General features: G+C 37.8%; 1 protein-coding gene across 1 annotated transcript; it reads left to right on the top strand.

Moving 5' to 3' along the window:
* Window positions 1-10,607: 10,607 nt before the first annotated feature.
* Window positions 10,608-12,247, top strand: LOC115664790 (transcription factor MYB93-like). Its single transcript, XM_030586681.2, has 3 exons — window positions 10,608-10,813; window positions 10,886-11,015; window positions 11,199-12,247. The coding sequence occupies exons 1-3, from the start codon at window positions 10,681-10,683 to the stop codon at window positions 11,983-11,985; spliced, it is 1,050 nt and encodes a 349-aa protein (XP_030442541.1). The 5' UTR covers window positions 10,608-10,680; the 3' UTR covers window positions 11,986-12,247.
* Window positions 12,248-14,014: the final 1,767 nt, after the last annotated feature.

Genomic DNA, 14,014 nt, shown 5'->3' with positions numbered 1-14,014 from the left:
CCCAAAAAAAAAAAAAAAACACCAACTTTAGCTTGAATGAAAATTCAGGCCCAAATTTTTTTTGCCTCATAAAAAATCACCAACTTTCACTTAAATCACTTGGTATCATTAATTGTCCAACGTGATTATTCCACATCAGCAATAAATCCACGTCGCTTGCTAGTTGGATTTAAAGCACTATTTATTATCTTCTTTTCTGAGCCACCGCTTGAAAAATAAGGGTGAAGTTGTTCATGATTTCCTCCACTTCATTGATAAGTCAAAAAAATCTCCAGATTAAATCTCTCCGGCCAGTCTGCACCATTTCCTCAGACCAAAAATACCATTCAAGGTAAAGCCGATACTTTTTCCTGGAATTAGCCCTAAATTAAAACTAGATAGATGTACTTAATCTTAGTAAAAGACAGCTATACCCCAAAACCCCTTAGGCAGTTAAACCTTGGGACCCGAAATGCGTCACTGAGATCTAGCCCAAGAAAATCTCACTGACATTAGAAACCAAATAAATGAAAAACTATACTTCTTCAAACAAACTCAAATAGATGAAACCAATATTTGTTGAGAAAAGCAACTCCGAAAAGATTGGAACGATACCCGATAAGTCGTGACTACTGAACAAGTTTCTTCGTCTTGAATCGGGCTGAAACACAAAACGTATTTGCGCTATCACCATCTCCAATCGAAGCGTTTTCCAGGGTAGTACCATGATTAATAGGAGAGCAACGCTCAATACACCGGCAACTCCCATCATATGAAATGGGTTCGATGTCAAGTAAATTCAATGCAAGGACTTAGGTCCAAATAATTTGTTTAAGTGGCATATAGCGTATAGTACCGACTGATGATACATCAAACATCCATATCGTATTCATCGCAAAATGAGAATGGATTAATTTTGTCGGAGGACGCCTTGCTGATCAATGGCACCTAGAAGCAGATCTTCTTTTCACCGTGTCGTTCTGCAATTGAATTGGCCGAATCTTTTGGGAATCATTCCGTCGGTAGTCCGCCGATCAAAACCAGCAAAGACTGCTATGTAAACCACTCGTGTGGAGGACCTATCAACTCATGTATGTAAGGGTGTGTTTGTTTTGGAAAAAAAAATTCACCGGAAAGAGAGATGCTTTTTGAAAAATCATTTTTCAGAAAAATGTTTTCCCCTTTTCAAGTTAGGAAATTCGTTCTCCTAACTTTAAGACTCTGTTTGTTTCGTGGAAAGTGAACGATTTGAAAAAAAATTCCTAAAATTAATCGATTTGAAATAATTAATTATGTCTAAACATTTTCGCGGACGATGAGAATATTGTTTGTTCATTCATTTTTGCAAGCAATATAAGCGATCATTTTTTGGAAAATATTTTTCAAGTCATTCATTTTCCGAGAAACAAACGAAACCTAAGCATGCATATTTTCTTTGCCCGTATATGGTTTTCCGGTGACCGATCCTTTTCAGTAAACCAAATGCGTGAAAGTTCAGAAAATTAATTCACGCAAAATTCTTTCACTCAAACAAACACACCCTAAAATAAAGATTATCTAGTGTTGTGTGTGTTGGGATTATCTGTCCAAGACTACCCAACACTGATATCAGATCTCAGGTTATCAGCAAATCTGGACCCAATAGTCACTCTAAGCCCAATGCATGAGAAGGAGATTGTTGGGGTTATCCCACATCGATTATGAAAGAGGCGAATTGTAAGTTTATAAATGTGAGGGAAAGCTTCACCCTTAGAGCTAGTTTTTAGAGTTAGAGTGTGAGTTGTGTTAAAGAAGTTTCACATCGGAGAATTGATGTTGTATGGGGCAGTTAATATATATTCTAATTGACTCATGACTCATTGGCTTAAGCTTCTGAGTAAAAATGGGTCCAATTAGGTCCTAAATCATTGACGTGCACGCCGATTACATGGTCTGGTCGACGCTGACGCGAACATTTTTTAATAATATTTTGAATTTTTTTATTTTTTTTCTTTTTTTTCCTTCATTTTGGCCGCCGAGGGCTTGCTAACCCTTGCCCAGTGGTCGACGAGGGACAGGGCAACCCTCGTCAAAATGAAGGAAAAAAAAGGAAAAAATATAAAATAATTATTTAAAAAATTCAAAATATTATTAAAAAAATGTCCACATCAGTATTGACCGTATCATGTAGGACAGACAGCGTCCATGTTAATAGTTTCCAATCTAAATTGGCCGAATAAACTAAATCGGTATCAATATGAAAATGTTTAGGATTAAATTGATCAAATTAAAATATTTATAACCGAATTTGTATCAATACAAAATGTTCAAACTTTTTTTTGTACTTCTCCCTGTACACATGAATTGTCTTCATTCAACACCCAATGAATATTTATTAACAAGGAAAAAAGATAATATATGCTCTCATGTTGCCTTTATATATGCCATTTATCATAAGCATCATAATCTCAACCAAACCAAACGAAATCGTCTATTCACTACACACGTAGGCCTTTGAATTCTAGGGAGAGGTTGCCTTCAACTACTGTAGAATGACTTTGGAAAGTCTGAACACAATTGCATGGTCAGATCAAGTGGCTGGCGTACGGACTTTGATTTTCTCCTGTTCTTTTATGTCGGACTTCTAAATGCACGTTGTCAACCCAAATTTAAAAAACGAATTCCCTTATGTCAATTAGATCTCGAGGATCTTCATTCCATACCTTCATCATCGTTGCCCCCATCAACGCAGCTCATTAGCGATTATAATTAGCCTAATTAAGCACTAAATTTGGCGCTTGCATTGCTTTGATTAACAGGATATGTCATAGGTTGCATCCACTTGACAGTGCTATAGTACGTGTTGCGTGAGCATGAAATGGTCAAGCCAAGGAACGCCCTGAAATTCTGGAAGACGGCAGCAAGGCAGGTTTGTGATCTGCCGCTGATCTGATTTCAAATTCATTCCGATATGTTTCGACTATTCTCTAACCCGGTTCCAAACCCTACTAAGGTTTTTAAATGGAATATCAAACTTGTGTATCACTTAAGTTGTCCAGTTCCTGTCGAGTTCCTAGAGGGTTCACGATATCCATGTATTTATTGGTTTCTAAAACGAATTGCCTAACACCAAATAAAGACATCAAATCGATTACACATCCAAAATGGGAGACTTATCATAACAGTCCTAAACCTATCGTAATTGTGCCAATTCAGTTCTAAACTTTTCTTTTATCAATTGCTCAATAATATTATCCCAAGGATAAAATCAACCACCTTGAGGACCGGATTGAAGAACAGGCAAAGGGCTCACATCTTGGATCATATCGAAGGGTGGAAGTGATTCCATGCAAAATCGTACAATGAATAATTTTTTTTTAATTTCCCCGTACAGAAAAGTAGCAGTGATTTCTATTTCCGGGTATATAAAATTGGAAAAGTGGCCTTGTCTTCTTTAGAAAAACCAATGACATAATCGGTAAAGTTGCTCTATGATTAGATGCAAGATAAATCTCAAATCAGTCGTCAATGGTCGCCACACGGTCACTACTGGTTATGTCATTGGTGGTGGCGGAACGAATCTGCATTGTGGCATAGCTGCAATAGTATACGTCTTCTATTTTATGTAATTTACTGTGAGGTTAGTACATAGACTTAGTTTATATAGATTCACACCATCATAACCATTGATTATGTGGTTCCACTAAATCTATGTAATAGTTTTCCTAATTTGCTAAAGCTTGTGTATTTCTTAGCAGGGGTGTGCATCGGTTCCAATCCAACCCGAGAACCGGATTGGACCAAACTGTACCGAACCGGTCGGTTCCAGGTGGTTCCCGAGGAGATTAGTTCCCAATTCCACTTAAGGAACCGGACCGGCCAAAATTTATAACTTTTATTTTATTTTTAATTATGAAGTAAATCCTAATTAGTAAATTTTTTGTCCGGACCCACCCAAACCTAAACGCTATCCCACGTTCTCTTAATCATGGGCGAGCCTAGACAATGACTGGCGATCTAGTGATCACCTGTGTATAGAAACTTCGAATTCTTGTTCATCCTTATCAGAAGTTGTGTTTGGCAACGTGCCGCTAAATACCAGTTAGGATGCATTTGATCTTAATCACTCTAGTACCCAAGCTAGCAAATGCGCCAAAAGGGGAAGAAGACGCTTTCACGACAAGCGGTGTTGAAGTCAAACATATTTCTTGCATCCCCTTAGTCTTAATTTGGTTATCTGTGAAGGAATTCGCTCAGCGCAAGTTACTCATTTGTCCTTTTACCTTATTGGACAAGCATCTCCAATGTTGCCCACCCTATGTCATCAAATCTTCATCTCGTCTTAAATATCTTATCTTCCTGATCCGCACACTCAGATGAGAGTTAGATAGTGGTTATCATTTTCATATTTGAGAACCCAAACTTGGTCCTACGTGTACTGTCGTTCCTAAATTTTTAATTTGTTCAATGTGATCCATGATATCAGTAAATATTCAATATAATCCCTAAACTGTATGAAAATGTTCATTCTCGTCCTTCCGTTAATTCATATCAAAGGAATATGTTGATGTGGCTTCTAATCCATTAAGTTTGAACGGTAGACAAAAAAAAATGTTACATGTATAAATCAGGATATAATATTCCACGTCATAAAAATAGCGATGGACATGTCAACGGCCAATTTTTTTTACTTTTCTAAAGTAAATGGATTATTAACTCATCATTTTCACTAATCCAAGTCAGCTCATAATAATCCACGTCATTTAGAACAACATCTGATTTGTCGTTTGAGCAAAGGAAGGACTTCATTGAATTTTTACCTACAGTTCATGGATCATATCGAACAAATTAAAAGTCTATGAACGACATTGTAATTGATATAAAGTTTATGGATCATTTGCGAAATTGTCCCTATCTAGTATTCTAATCATAGCTTGCGCGTCGCGCCGCGGACCATAAGAAGACAAGCCCATGCACGCTTTGGCAATTCCATATGCCGACACAATTAGAGAGAAATTAATAAATTTTTTTTCTGGGGTTTTCGTATACGGAAAACTTACGATTAGGTAGTTCCTCCAGTTCTGCAGGAGCGCCGGACCGTCGTCAGTTGTTATGTGATCTGCATGGATTCGAACAGACACGAGCGTGGAAGTGGAGGCCAATGAGCAGATGGCCACGAAATCTGGTTTTGGATTCATTTGTTGGCTGGTTGGAAACCCAGAGATTAAGCAAACCAGTTGTTTATCTGACAAACTGACTCTCTAGACAGACAGCGTATATTTAATGTGCACATTGTCAACACTGAATGACATCACCACCTCTTCAAATCCAATTTGCATAAGAATAACTATAGTAGCTAATCCAATTTGCACACGTCCGTATATCTTGTTTTTCTAAAATATTAGATAGATACTGATGTTTTCACTGCTTAAATTTGTTCGAGTCACCTCTAGAGTCCAATGTGTTCGTGTGATTCTGCATCGACTGTTAATGCTACAAGTCTGGGAGAGTGTGATGAAACTTCCGATATTATCGAGCAGAATTCTCCTGCGTCGGAGGTCTTTTGACATAGTGGCTAAATAGGACACTCTCTTTGGCCAATTACAGATATTCTGAGAGGACAGCTATGACAAGTCGCATTGCCTTGGCATAAGAAACAGGGTCGAACCAGCGGTCGAAATCGATTCCACGGTCGAACGAATGGTTCTGACACAAGAATCTGGCTGGAACAAAGCTGGTTAAAGGCCGCTTTCAGAGTTTAGGAATCAAAAATTGGATTGGTTCTTCCCGGAACCGGCCACGAACCAGTTGGACAAGATTGGTTCAGTCCGATTTCCGGGTTGAACCAGATTAGTTGTTCACTCCTACTCCCTTGTGCTGGGGAAGGAAAAACCTAGATTAGATTCTACTTTACTCTTCCATGGCAATATTTTTTGTAAGTTCATTGATAACCACTTACACGTATTTCTAATCCACAAATTTTAGCTAAATCTATCATGACTGTCAATTGCAATAAGGAAGGAGCTAAATGTGGCTTGGTAGAGAGACATATGTTTTCACATTACACTAATTCAAGTATTTTGTACTGAAAGAAGTGGAAGAATAGAACCGTCCATGTTCGAAAGGGGGACTCAATCTAACCCAAAATAACAGGTTAGGACGGTTGGTTGAGGCATTAAAAGATTTTCAATTTAAAAAAACTAGAGTTCACCCTGTTCAAATCACACAAAATGCGTACAAATTGTTATCGATTTGGATCACTTGCCCAGACCAAAGAGCTAAGGTTAATCGATTCATGGGGGTTACAGACTATTTCATAGGCCTTCAACTAGCCGAGTCTTCACTCCCATACCCCTAAATTAAAAAAAAGAAAAAAAGAAAAAAAAGAACAGTTCAAAGATAGTATTGTATATTTTGTTCTATGTCCTATTAAGGACATTATTTCAATTGGGTCCAGGGGACAAGGAAACCTTGAGTGAAGGACCATGTGATGTGTGTGCCTTCGTCTCTGCGTTTGAGTCAGCTGAACCGTTTACTAACTGCCCCAAAGGCGGTGAGAAAAAATGGGGTGTTCAGAGGGAAAAGTTAGCTTTCCTTAAATTAATGGGAATTTAACCAAGAGTCATTTTCAGTCCTCTGGCTGCTCCTAAGTTTAGTTGCTGACGCCGGGTCTAAATTGAAGCAAATGAATACTTAAGAGCTTACGTCTTACAAGGGCAACCTTGAGAACATTGCAACCTACAGCTTTGGTCAAACAAAAGCAAATATGAATGTCACTCCCCCCAAAAAAAAAAAGAAGACCAAAGCAAGAATTTGAAACCCTAGTTGTCGTCAATTTGCTGTACTTAGCATATACATACGGGCAAGAGTAGCTATGTTGTCTGAGTGGTCCCCAATCAATGGTTGAGTTATGTTATGCCATTTGAAGCACAAATACTTTGTCTAGAGATTGTAGCCATATCAAATCGTTATTAGATTACATATACACATGCACAAACCTATCTTGCTTGCGATAATCAGCGGCCAAGAGAAAAGGGTTTTAGTTGAGGAAGATGGCATAAGTGCATTCGTCCGGCTTGTATGTCCAAATAAAATAAAGCAACTATACTTTACTATCATCTTGATATTGTTAGAGGTAATTGGGATGTTTCATTTTCTCCGGATCTCTTGTGATCGTGCATATCTGACAAACATTCTGTGTACTTTACAAGGTTACATTGGCTATGATCCCACGATTCTACTCGATATTATTGCGATGGTCCTATGTTCAACTCCTACAAACTAAATGCGTTTTACATTTTGTTTTCGATTATTCAACTCCTACAATTTAAAACATGAAGATTCGTGTAGGGTCACTCAGATCGTGAGCTTTGCTCACGAAGGTTCCTCTGTCATCGATCGTGGCGTGAACTGCTGGTGAACAATACGTATACGTATCTAAGACTGAGTCCATGCATGAACCAAGATTATGTATATCTCACGTCCCTAACTATAATTCCCTTCATCGTATTCCCATCGTATGTAGGATAATATGTGATCTAGAATATCGATGATTAATATAACAGATATCTTCTTAAAAACCCGTGCTTGCTTATAGTTTATTGTAATAATGATGCAAATTTGTGGGTGTTTGCTGCACCAACTTTCCCTCCAACTGCACCACACCCATCGACTTAGGTCATCACACATCCCGTTGTGAACCCTCTTAAAGTCTTGACCACATTTTCAATCACATAGTAAGTACTTTTATGCATCCTCTCTAGATTTCTTCTGGCGCACAATCACTTCTAATTAGGTGCTGAAAGTGTCGTTAAGGATGATGTTTATTCACCAGCAACACTGGGGAATATGAACAGAAGGTTGTGAAGACAGATCTTCGACCATTTATTATATATGGAAAAGAAATACTAGATAATTTCTTTATTCTTTTTCTGTCGCTCGTCGATGTTGAATCATGCATGCCAATTAAACAGAAAGTATGCTGAAATCCAATAAACATATTACTTTAGTCGGTCTTCTTGTACCTTCAAAAGATTCTCTACCCCTACGTCCCTCACCGAAATTGAATAATACCAACTTGGATAATTATATACTAAGTCTCTTCTAATAAATGAAGTACTAGTTGATTATAAACTGGAAAAATATGCAAGTTAAAGTTGATCAAGACCTGGGAGTATGAACAGGTCATATGTACTGTACAGATCAAAAACCTACTGTGCGTAGAATAGGGTCATCCAATGAATTATTAAGAAAAGAAAATACAAGTTGATACTTAAGGGAGTTTCCATGCTGACGCTGACGGAAGAAGCCTTCTTTATGTTGCGTGCATGCATGGACGAGATTCTCACCGAGACGAGAGCTTCTTTTGACCAACACTGACCTGCCACAATCACAAATTATTGAAATTACGACCACAGCAAAAAAATACAAATGACAAATACAAATCCTCAACTTGATCCATTAGATGGAGCTTTGAAAGGAAGGGCTCCTTTTTTTCCCCGACGTCTATTGTGTCCAACGGTAGTTGACGACCGACTAAACTCTTGTTGTTCGATCAAAAAAAAAAAAAACTCTTGTTGAGTGCAAGAGTATCGGATAATATAATAACAAAGTGTCATATATGTATAGCTCTTATCGTAGTCCCCGGAGCGACAAATCTACGTGATTTTCTATCGTTTCATTTGGTCGGAACAGAACTTGAACTATGATATGACACCTTACTGAAGGGAAGGACCATGTTGAACCCAATTTAAATAAGTTGAGGTACTTGATTGAAAAAAAATTATGTACTTGACTCAAAAATGAGCGAAAGTTTTAAGTAGTTATGGGATCATTATTCTAATCTTTCATGCACGAAAAATAATACTTTCTGAAATGATTACTAATTTTTAGCTTGAATTTAGTTCTACATTAAGATCCTAGTACCATCCTTAGAATATTCATTTGTCCGTATTTTACGCGGTGAGGACAATAAATACGCACGCACAAACAATATATGCACAAAGAGGCACACGCACGAAGCGCACAAAGAGAAATCTCTCAATTTTTTCTATTTCTGAAACATGGTAAAACCGAGTGTTTCTATTGATTATGACGAATAAATGCCGGTGCAACCCTAACCCTAAGAAACTCTAACTAATTCTACAATAAACAGTAGAAAAAGAAATAATGAGAAAATAAAAAGCGGACAGAAGCAATGCAAAAAGGCCTGCAAATAGAAAAGTGCTCCGAAACACGTCTAAATGATGGCTTTGGAAACCTGAAACTTTTGTAAAGGGCGAAACCCGTTCAACCACAGCATATCATTTGAACAAACTTTCCAAATTAGTACCCCCGTAACACCTATCGAATTAAAAGTTATGGTCGTTCAAATTCATTTCCAGGGCTTGCCTCTTGAACTTCTGCTTATCCGAATGCTTAAGAAAGTTTTCAGCAGCTGCGTCGATGTCATCACTAAACATAACGGTTATTTCTTTGATTAACCATATTCTCAAACTATTCAAACCAAGGAGGGCTCAAGCTCAACTAGCGAGACTCGAAAACTGCACCAAATAGATTGAAGATTTGCATTTATACGTACATAAATACTTCCATTTACATTTAAACATATATTAAATTAAATGATGCATTACTGAGTGTCACTCCACAATGTTTCGACCATGGAACGTGTCTACACCAAAAAATGACCAACTTTTGGTTATTATATACATGTGATAGACTTAGGCGATAAAAGCAAAGTTTGATTATTTACGAACAGAATTATTGATAACTTGATGAATCGACAATCTAGAATTCAACTGTCAAAGGTAACTGTCAACGTGGTGGAATAAAACAACTGTTAAGACAGTCGAGTCGAAAAACCGTCAAGGTAGTAGAGTCAACGTAATTGTCGATGTAACCGGTCGGTAACCATTTGTAACATCTATTTGGAACCTCCCTTTATAACCATGTTTATAATCTCCATTGATAACCGTCAATTATAGGCTTTAAATAGTCTCTTCATACTCTTCAAAGGCCCTTGCACACAAACAAACAAATATGTTATCTTTCAATTTCTACACTGTATATATAGTTTCCAGATTCGTGTCGTCGATTTAATTTAGCCATGTTTCTTAGCTATAGTTTCTAGATCCGCATCATCGATTAAATTCCAGCATGCATCATTGTTGTAGTTCATGGGTGACTCGTCGTCGATTAAATTTCGGCATTGCATCTTTATGTTCTCAAGCTTTGTCGTCGATTAAATTTCGGCGCAGTTTGTGTATCAATTCCGTTGGAAGTAAAGTTATCAATTCCCTTGTCAACTATGATATTTCTTATCTAGAACCGCCATAGAACCTATTTTCTTTTATAAAATTTGAAAATCGACTTTCGGTGAAAGGTATTTGATTGTTGAATCAAATTTCGGCGAAACAGAAAGGAAAGACGAAGCACTGATTAGACCTTCGGGCTTCTCTCTAAACATGATAATAAGGGATAAATTCGTCAATCTAACACCTGTCAACATCTCTGTGATGTTCGCCAAGGTGGAATACGGATTTCAACAAGTATCTCACCAAAATAAAAATGTCAACCATGTGTTTGGGCACAATAAAAATATTCAAGGACTTAAATCTATGATCCTATATAAACAAGGCGGCACCACAGAGAAGCAACCAAAGCAGAGCCATAAAATTATTAGAGAATTAGACTCACCGCCAGAAGAAGAGAGAGAGAGGGAACATGGGAAGGTCTCCATGCTGTGACGAGAAAGGCCTCAAGAAAGGACCTTGGACTCCTGAGGAAGATCAGAAGCTCGTTGATCACATCAAGATTCATGGCCATGGAAGTTGGAGAGCCCTCCCCAAGCTTGCAGGTCTCTCTCTCTCTCTCTCTCTCTCTCTCTCATTTCTCCAAAAGCTTGAGGATTTTGCTTCTTCTTTTGCAGGTCTAAACAGATGTGGCAAGAGCTGCAGATTGAGATGGACCAATTACCTGAGGCCAGATATCAAAAGAGGCAAATTCTCTCAAGAAGAGGAGCAAACAATCCTACATCTCCATTCCATCCTAGGAAACAAGTAATTCACAAATGCCCTTTTCCTAATTGTTATTGCCATCCATTATAATTGGAGTGCCTACTATAATCACAACTAAGCATTTCTATGCGACAACATCTTTTAATTTGAATATATAGCTAATAACCGTGATTCATCAATGAAATGGTAATAACAGCCTTTGTTCTCCATATTCGTTGTCCTTAGGTGGTCTGCGATTGCCACGCACCTACCAGGCCGGACCGACAACGAGATTAAGAACTTCTGGAATACCCATTTGAAGAAGAAGCTGATCCAGATGGGCTTCGACCCCATGACTCACAAACCGAGGACAGACATTTTCTCGAGCTTGCCACATCTCATAGCCCTAGCCAACCTGAGGGACCTCCTAAGCAACCACCACAACCCACTGGATGAGCATGCAATGAGACTGCAAACTGAGGCTATTCAGTTAGCCAGACTCCAATACTTGCAGCATTTCCTCCAATCTGCAACATCACCACCTTCTGTGACCAGCACTAGCCCATATGGCCAAACAGGTTTTTCAGAAATCGATGCCCTCAGCATGTTCAGTTCTCTCTCCCCCATGAAAGAGATCGATCCCAATCTAGTCCTCACTTCATCGCAAATGGAGAATCTGTCCCCGTTTTCTCTCGACTGCACAACCTCTACCATCGTTCCAAACCTATTGAGTAATATGCCGGACCAACAAGTGCCTTTCGATTTTAATATGACCTCGTCAAACAGTGATCAACAGACAGGCCAATACAATATTGTCAACCAAGGCGATCACCATAATAACCAATCATCTGATGCTCATCATCACCAATGGGGTTTTCTATCTCCGCCAGCAGTTCCTCAGACCGTGACCGAGACTTCAACGAGCAACAACAATCCAGGAGAAGGGAGCAGCACGACTTCCAGCTATGGAGGATCCACCACATCTTGGCCTGAGTATTTGTTTGATGAGGCTCTCATAAATGAGATTTCTTAGTTAAGAATTTAAATTCCCAAGGCATCGGATTGGTTTGTGGTTTCTTTATTCATCGACTTTTTTTTCTTCCCTTTCTTCTATCGTTCTTACTTTTTTTTGGGGCCTGCTTAAATATTTGTTTAGTTCAACTTTTATAGTGGTATAAGTTGCACATACAAGCATATGTTTTTCAGGCTCACACGTGAGTCTTATATGCCTTTTTACGTCATATACATAATATGTTGATGTACAAAATCTGGAGACAATTGTCTTTGAAGATTTCCCTTTTCATCCAGCAGTTAATTCTATATGTTGGTTTTCCTCTGAGAGAGCAATGATGAAGAAAGGAAAGGAAAAGGAAAGAAAGGAAAAGAAAAGAAAAAGAAGGAAAACCACAACAAGATGTGTATGTATATGTCATTACTTTGGTTGGTTTCGAAGTATTTATCGTTTCCATTTAGATTGCAATTCTATGTTTAGAACATCTTACTCAATTTTGAACAGTGACCAATTTGCCAAGGTTAGCAACATGAGCAAGTAAAAGTATATAATTATAAAATTGAAACTAGTTGAGCCTTTTCTTTTTCATTTTTAAGCATAAATTTCCTATTGCGTGACTCTTTTTGGAAGTTTATATAGCACCAAAATAGTCTTAACAATTAATTCGGCATGTTAAAATAGTTTGACAAATTTTAACAGCTTGATTCTTAATTCCTATTTTCTAATAATATCTTGTTACCCAGAAATTCCCGTCCAAAAGTTATGCAGAATTAAAAAAAAAAAAGGATCATCTGGTGGACCGTTTCTATTTTTAGCAACTGCTTTTCTCCATTTTATTTCTAGGTATCTTAATCATCCAAGAAATTAATGAGTACCGAAGGAAGAATTTTAGTTTGTCGAGAGCAAGTGCATGAATTTGGCGACGGACATACTTTACATCAAAATGCTGAAGAATATAGCACTTATTTATCGAAATTACATTGAACACTTGCGTTCAGTGTTTTTGCATGTCACATTAATTATTGATATAATTAACCAAGTAAATTAGACTAAAATATACTTTTAGCAACGACGCCAATCACAATAAATTTAGGATTGCAGAAATTAGGAGCCAAAGACTAAATTTGAAGAAGACGACCACGTGATAGATTTCATTGGCAAAACTTTTCTCTCCATTATGAAAAATCTTTTTCGTGGAATTTCCTGAACAGCCTATCGATCCCTCTTCACTTCCAGAAATTCGATGATTAACCAGCGAAATTCCCATCACAAATTTGCGACGATTATTATTTATTTTTGCGAAAGGCGATGTAGATGCTCGGCCAACATTAATTCTCGGACTTTCGTCTAATTTCGGGTAGACATTATGATCAACTAATTTGTGAATAATCTACTCATTAATTTGAAATTGTTGCCTGGTAACTAATCAGGCGACCTGCCAAGAAAATTGGAAATATCATCTAACTTAGGTGGAAGAACAAGATGCTAAAGTATACACTCAAAAGATTTTACTGTGTGAATGTAGGTAAGCAGTTCTTGAATAAGCTGGTTTCCGTACCACAAAATGAAGGAAATTAAGCAGTAGGATACCTTGTTTCATACTCTTTGGCATTGGTTGTTTCTTTGTTTCTTTTCCTGGAAGCGACTGACTCTGTACTTCCTCCGAATCCCCACGTACAGCATCGTCGACAAAAGCTTGCGATTTAAATCGAATTATCTACGCACGCCAACATATGAATGGGCTTCGATGAAACTCGAGGACAAATCTAGGTTGGATATAGAGATGATTAGGTCAAAGCAACATGGAAAACAATGAGACACACGTATGCTTGGGTTTCTTCTCATCCCTCGTCTCCTATATTAAAGAGCAATTAAGTTTGTAATTTAGTCACCTAATACGACCCCATTGCTTAGGTCATGGCAATTATGTTAGACGAAGGCCCTTCATCAATAATTAGTAATCAATTCGATCTTTAACCTTGACAACGACCATTGAATCCGGTTAGGGCATCAAAAATATATAGTTGTTGGCAACGACATGGGAAGGGTA

Source organism: Syzygium oleosum, unplaced genomic scaffold (genome assembly GCF_021117445.2).
Source record: "Syzygium oleosum isolate NSW1041296 unplaced genomic scaffold, Sole_v2.1 Sole_v2.05, whole genome shotgun sequence".
NCBI lineage: Eukaryota > Viridiplantae > Streptophyta > Magnoliopsida > Myrtales > Myrtaceae > Syzygium > Syzygium oleosum.
The sequence above is the reverse complement of the archived record's forward strand: the minus strand, read 5'-3'. Positions and strand labels throughout refer to the sequence as shown.

Excerpts from the sequence above, each read along its gene's own strand:
- LOC115664790 (XM_030586681.2), top strand. The coding sequence starts at position 10,681 with ATGGGAAGGTCTCCATGCTGTGACGAGAAAGGCCTCAAGAAAGGACCT. Across the intron at positions 10,814-10,885 it reads AGCCCTCCCCAAGCTTGCAG|GTCTAAACAGATGTGGCAAG; the intron begins GTCTCTCTCTCT and ends CTTCTTTTGCAG. Across the intron at positions 11,016-11,198 it reads CATTCCATCCTAGGAAACAA|GTGGTCTGCGATTGCCACGC; the intron begins GTAATTCACAAA and ends CGTTGTCCTTAG.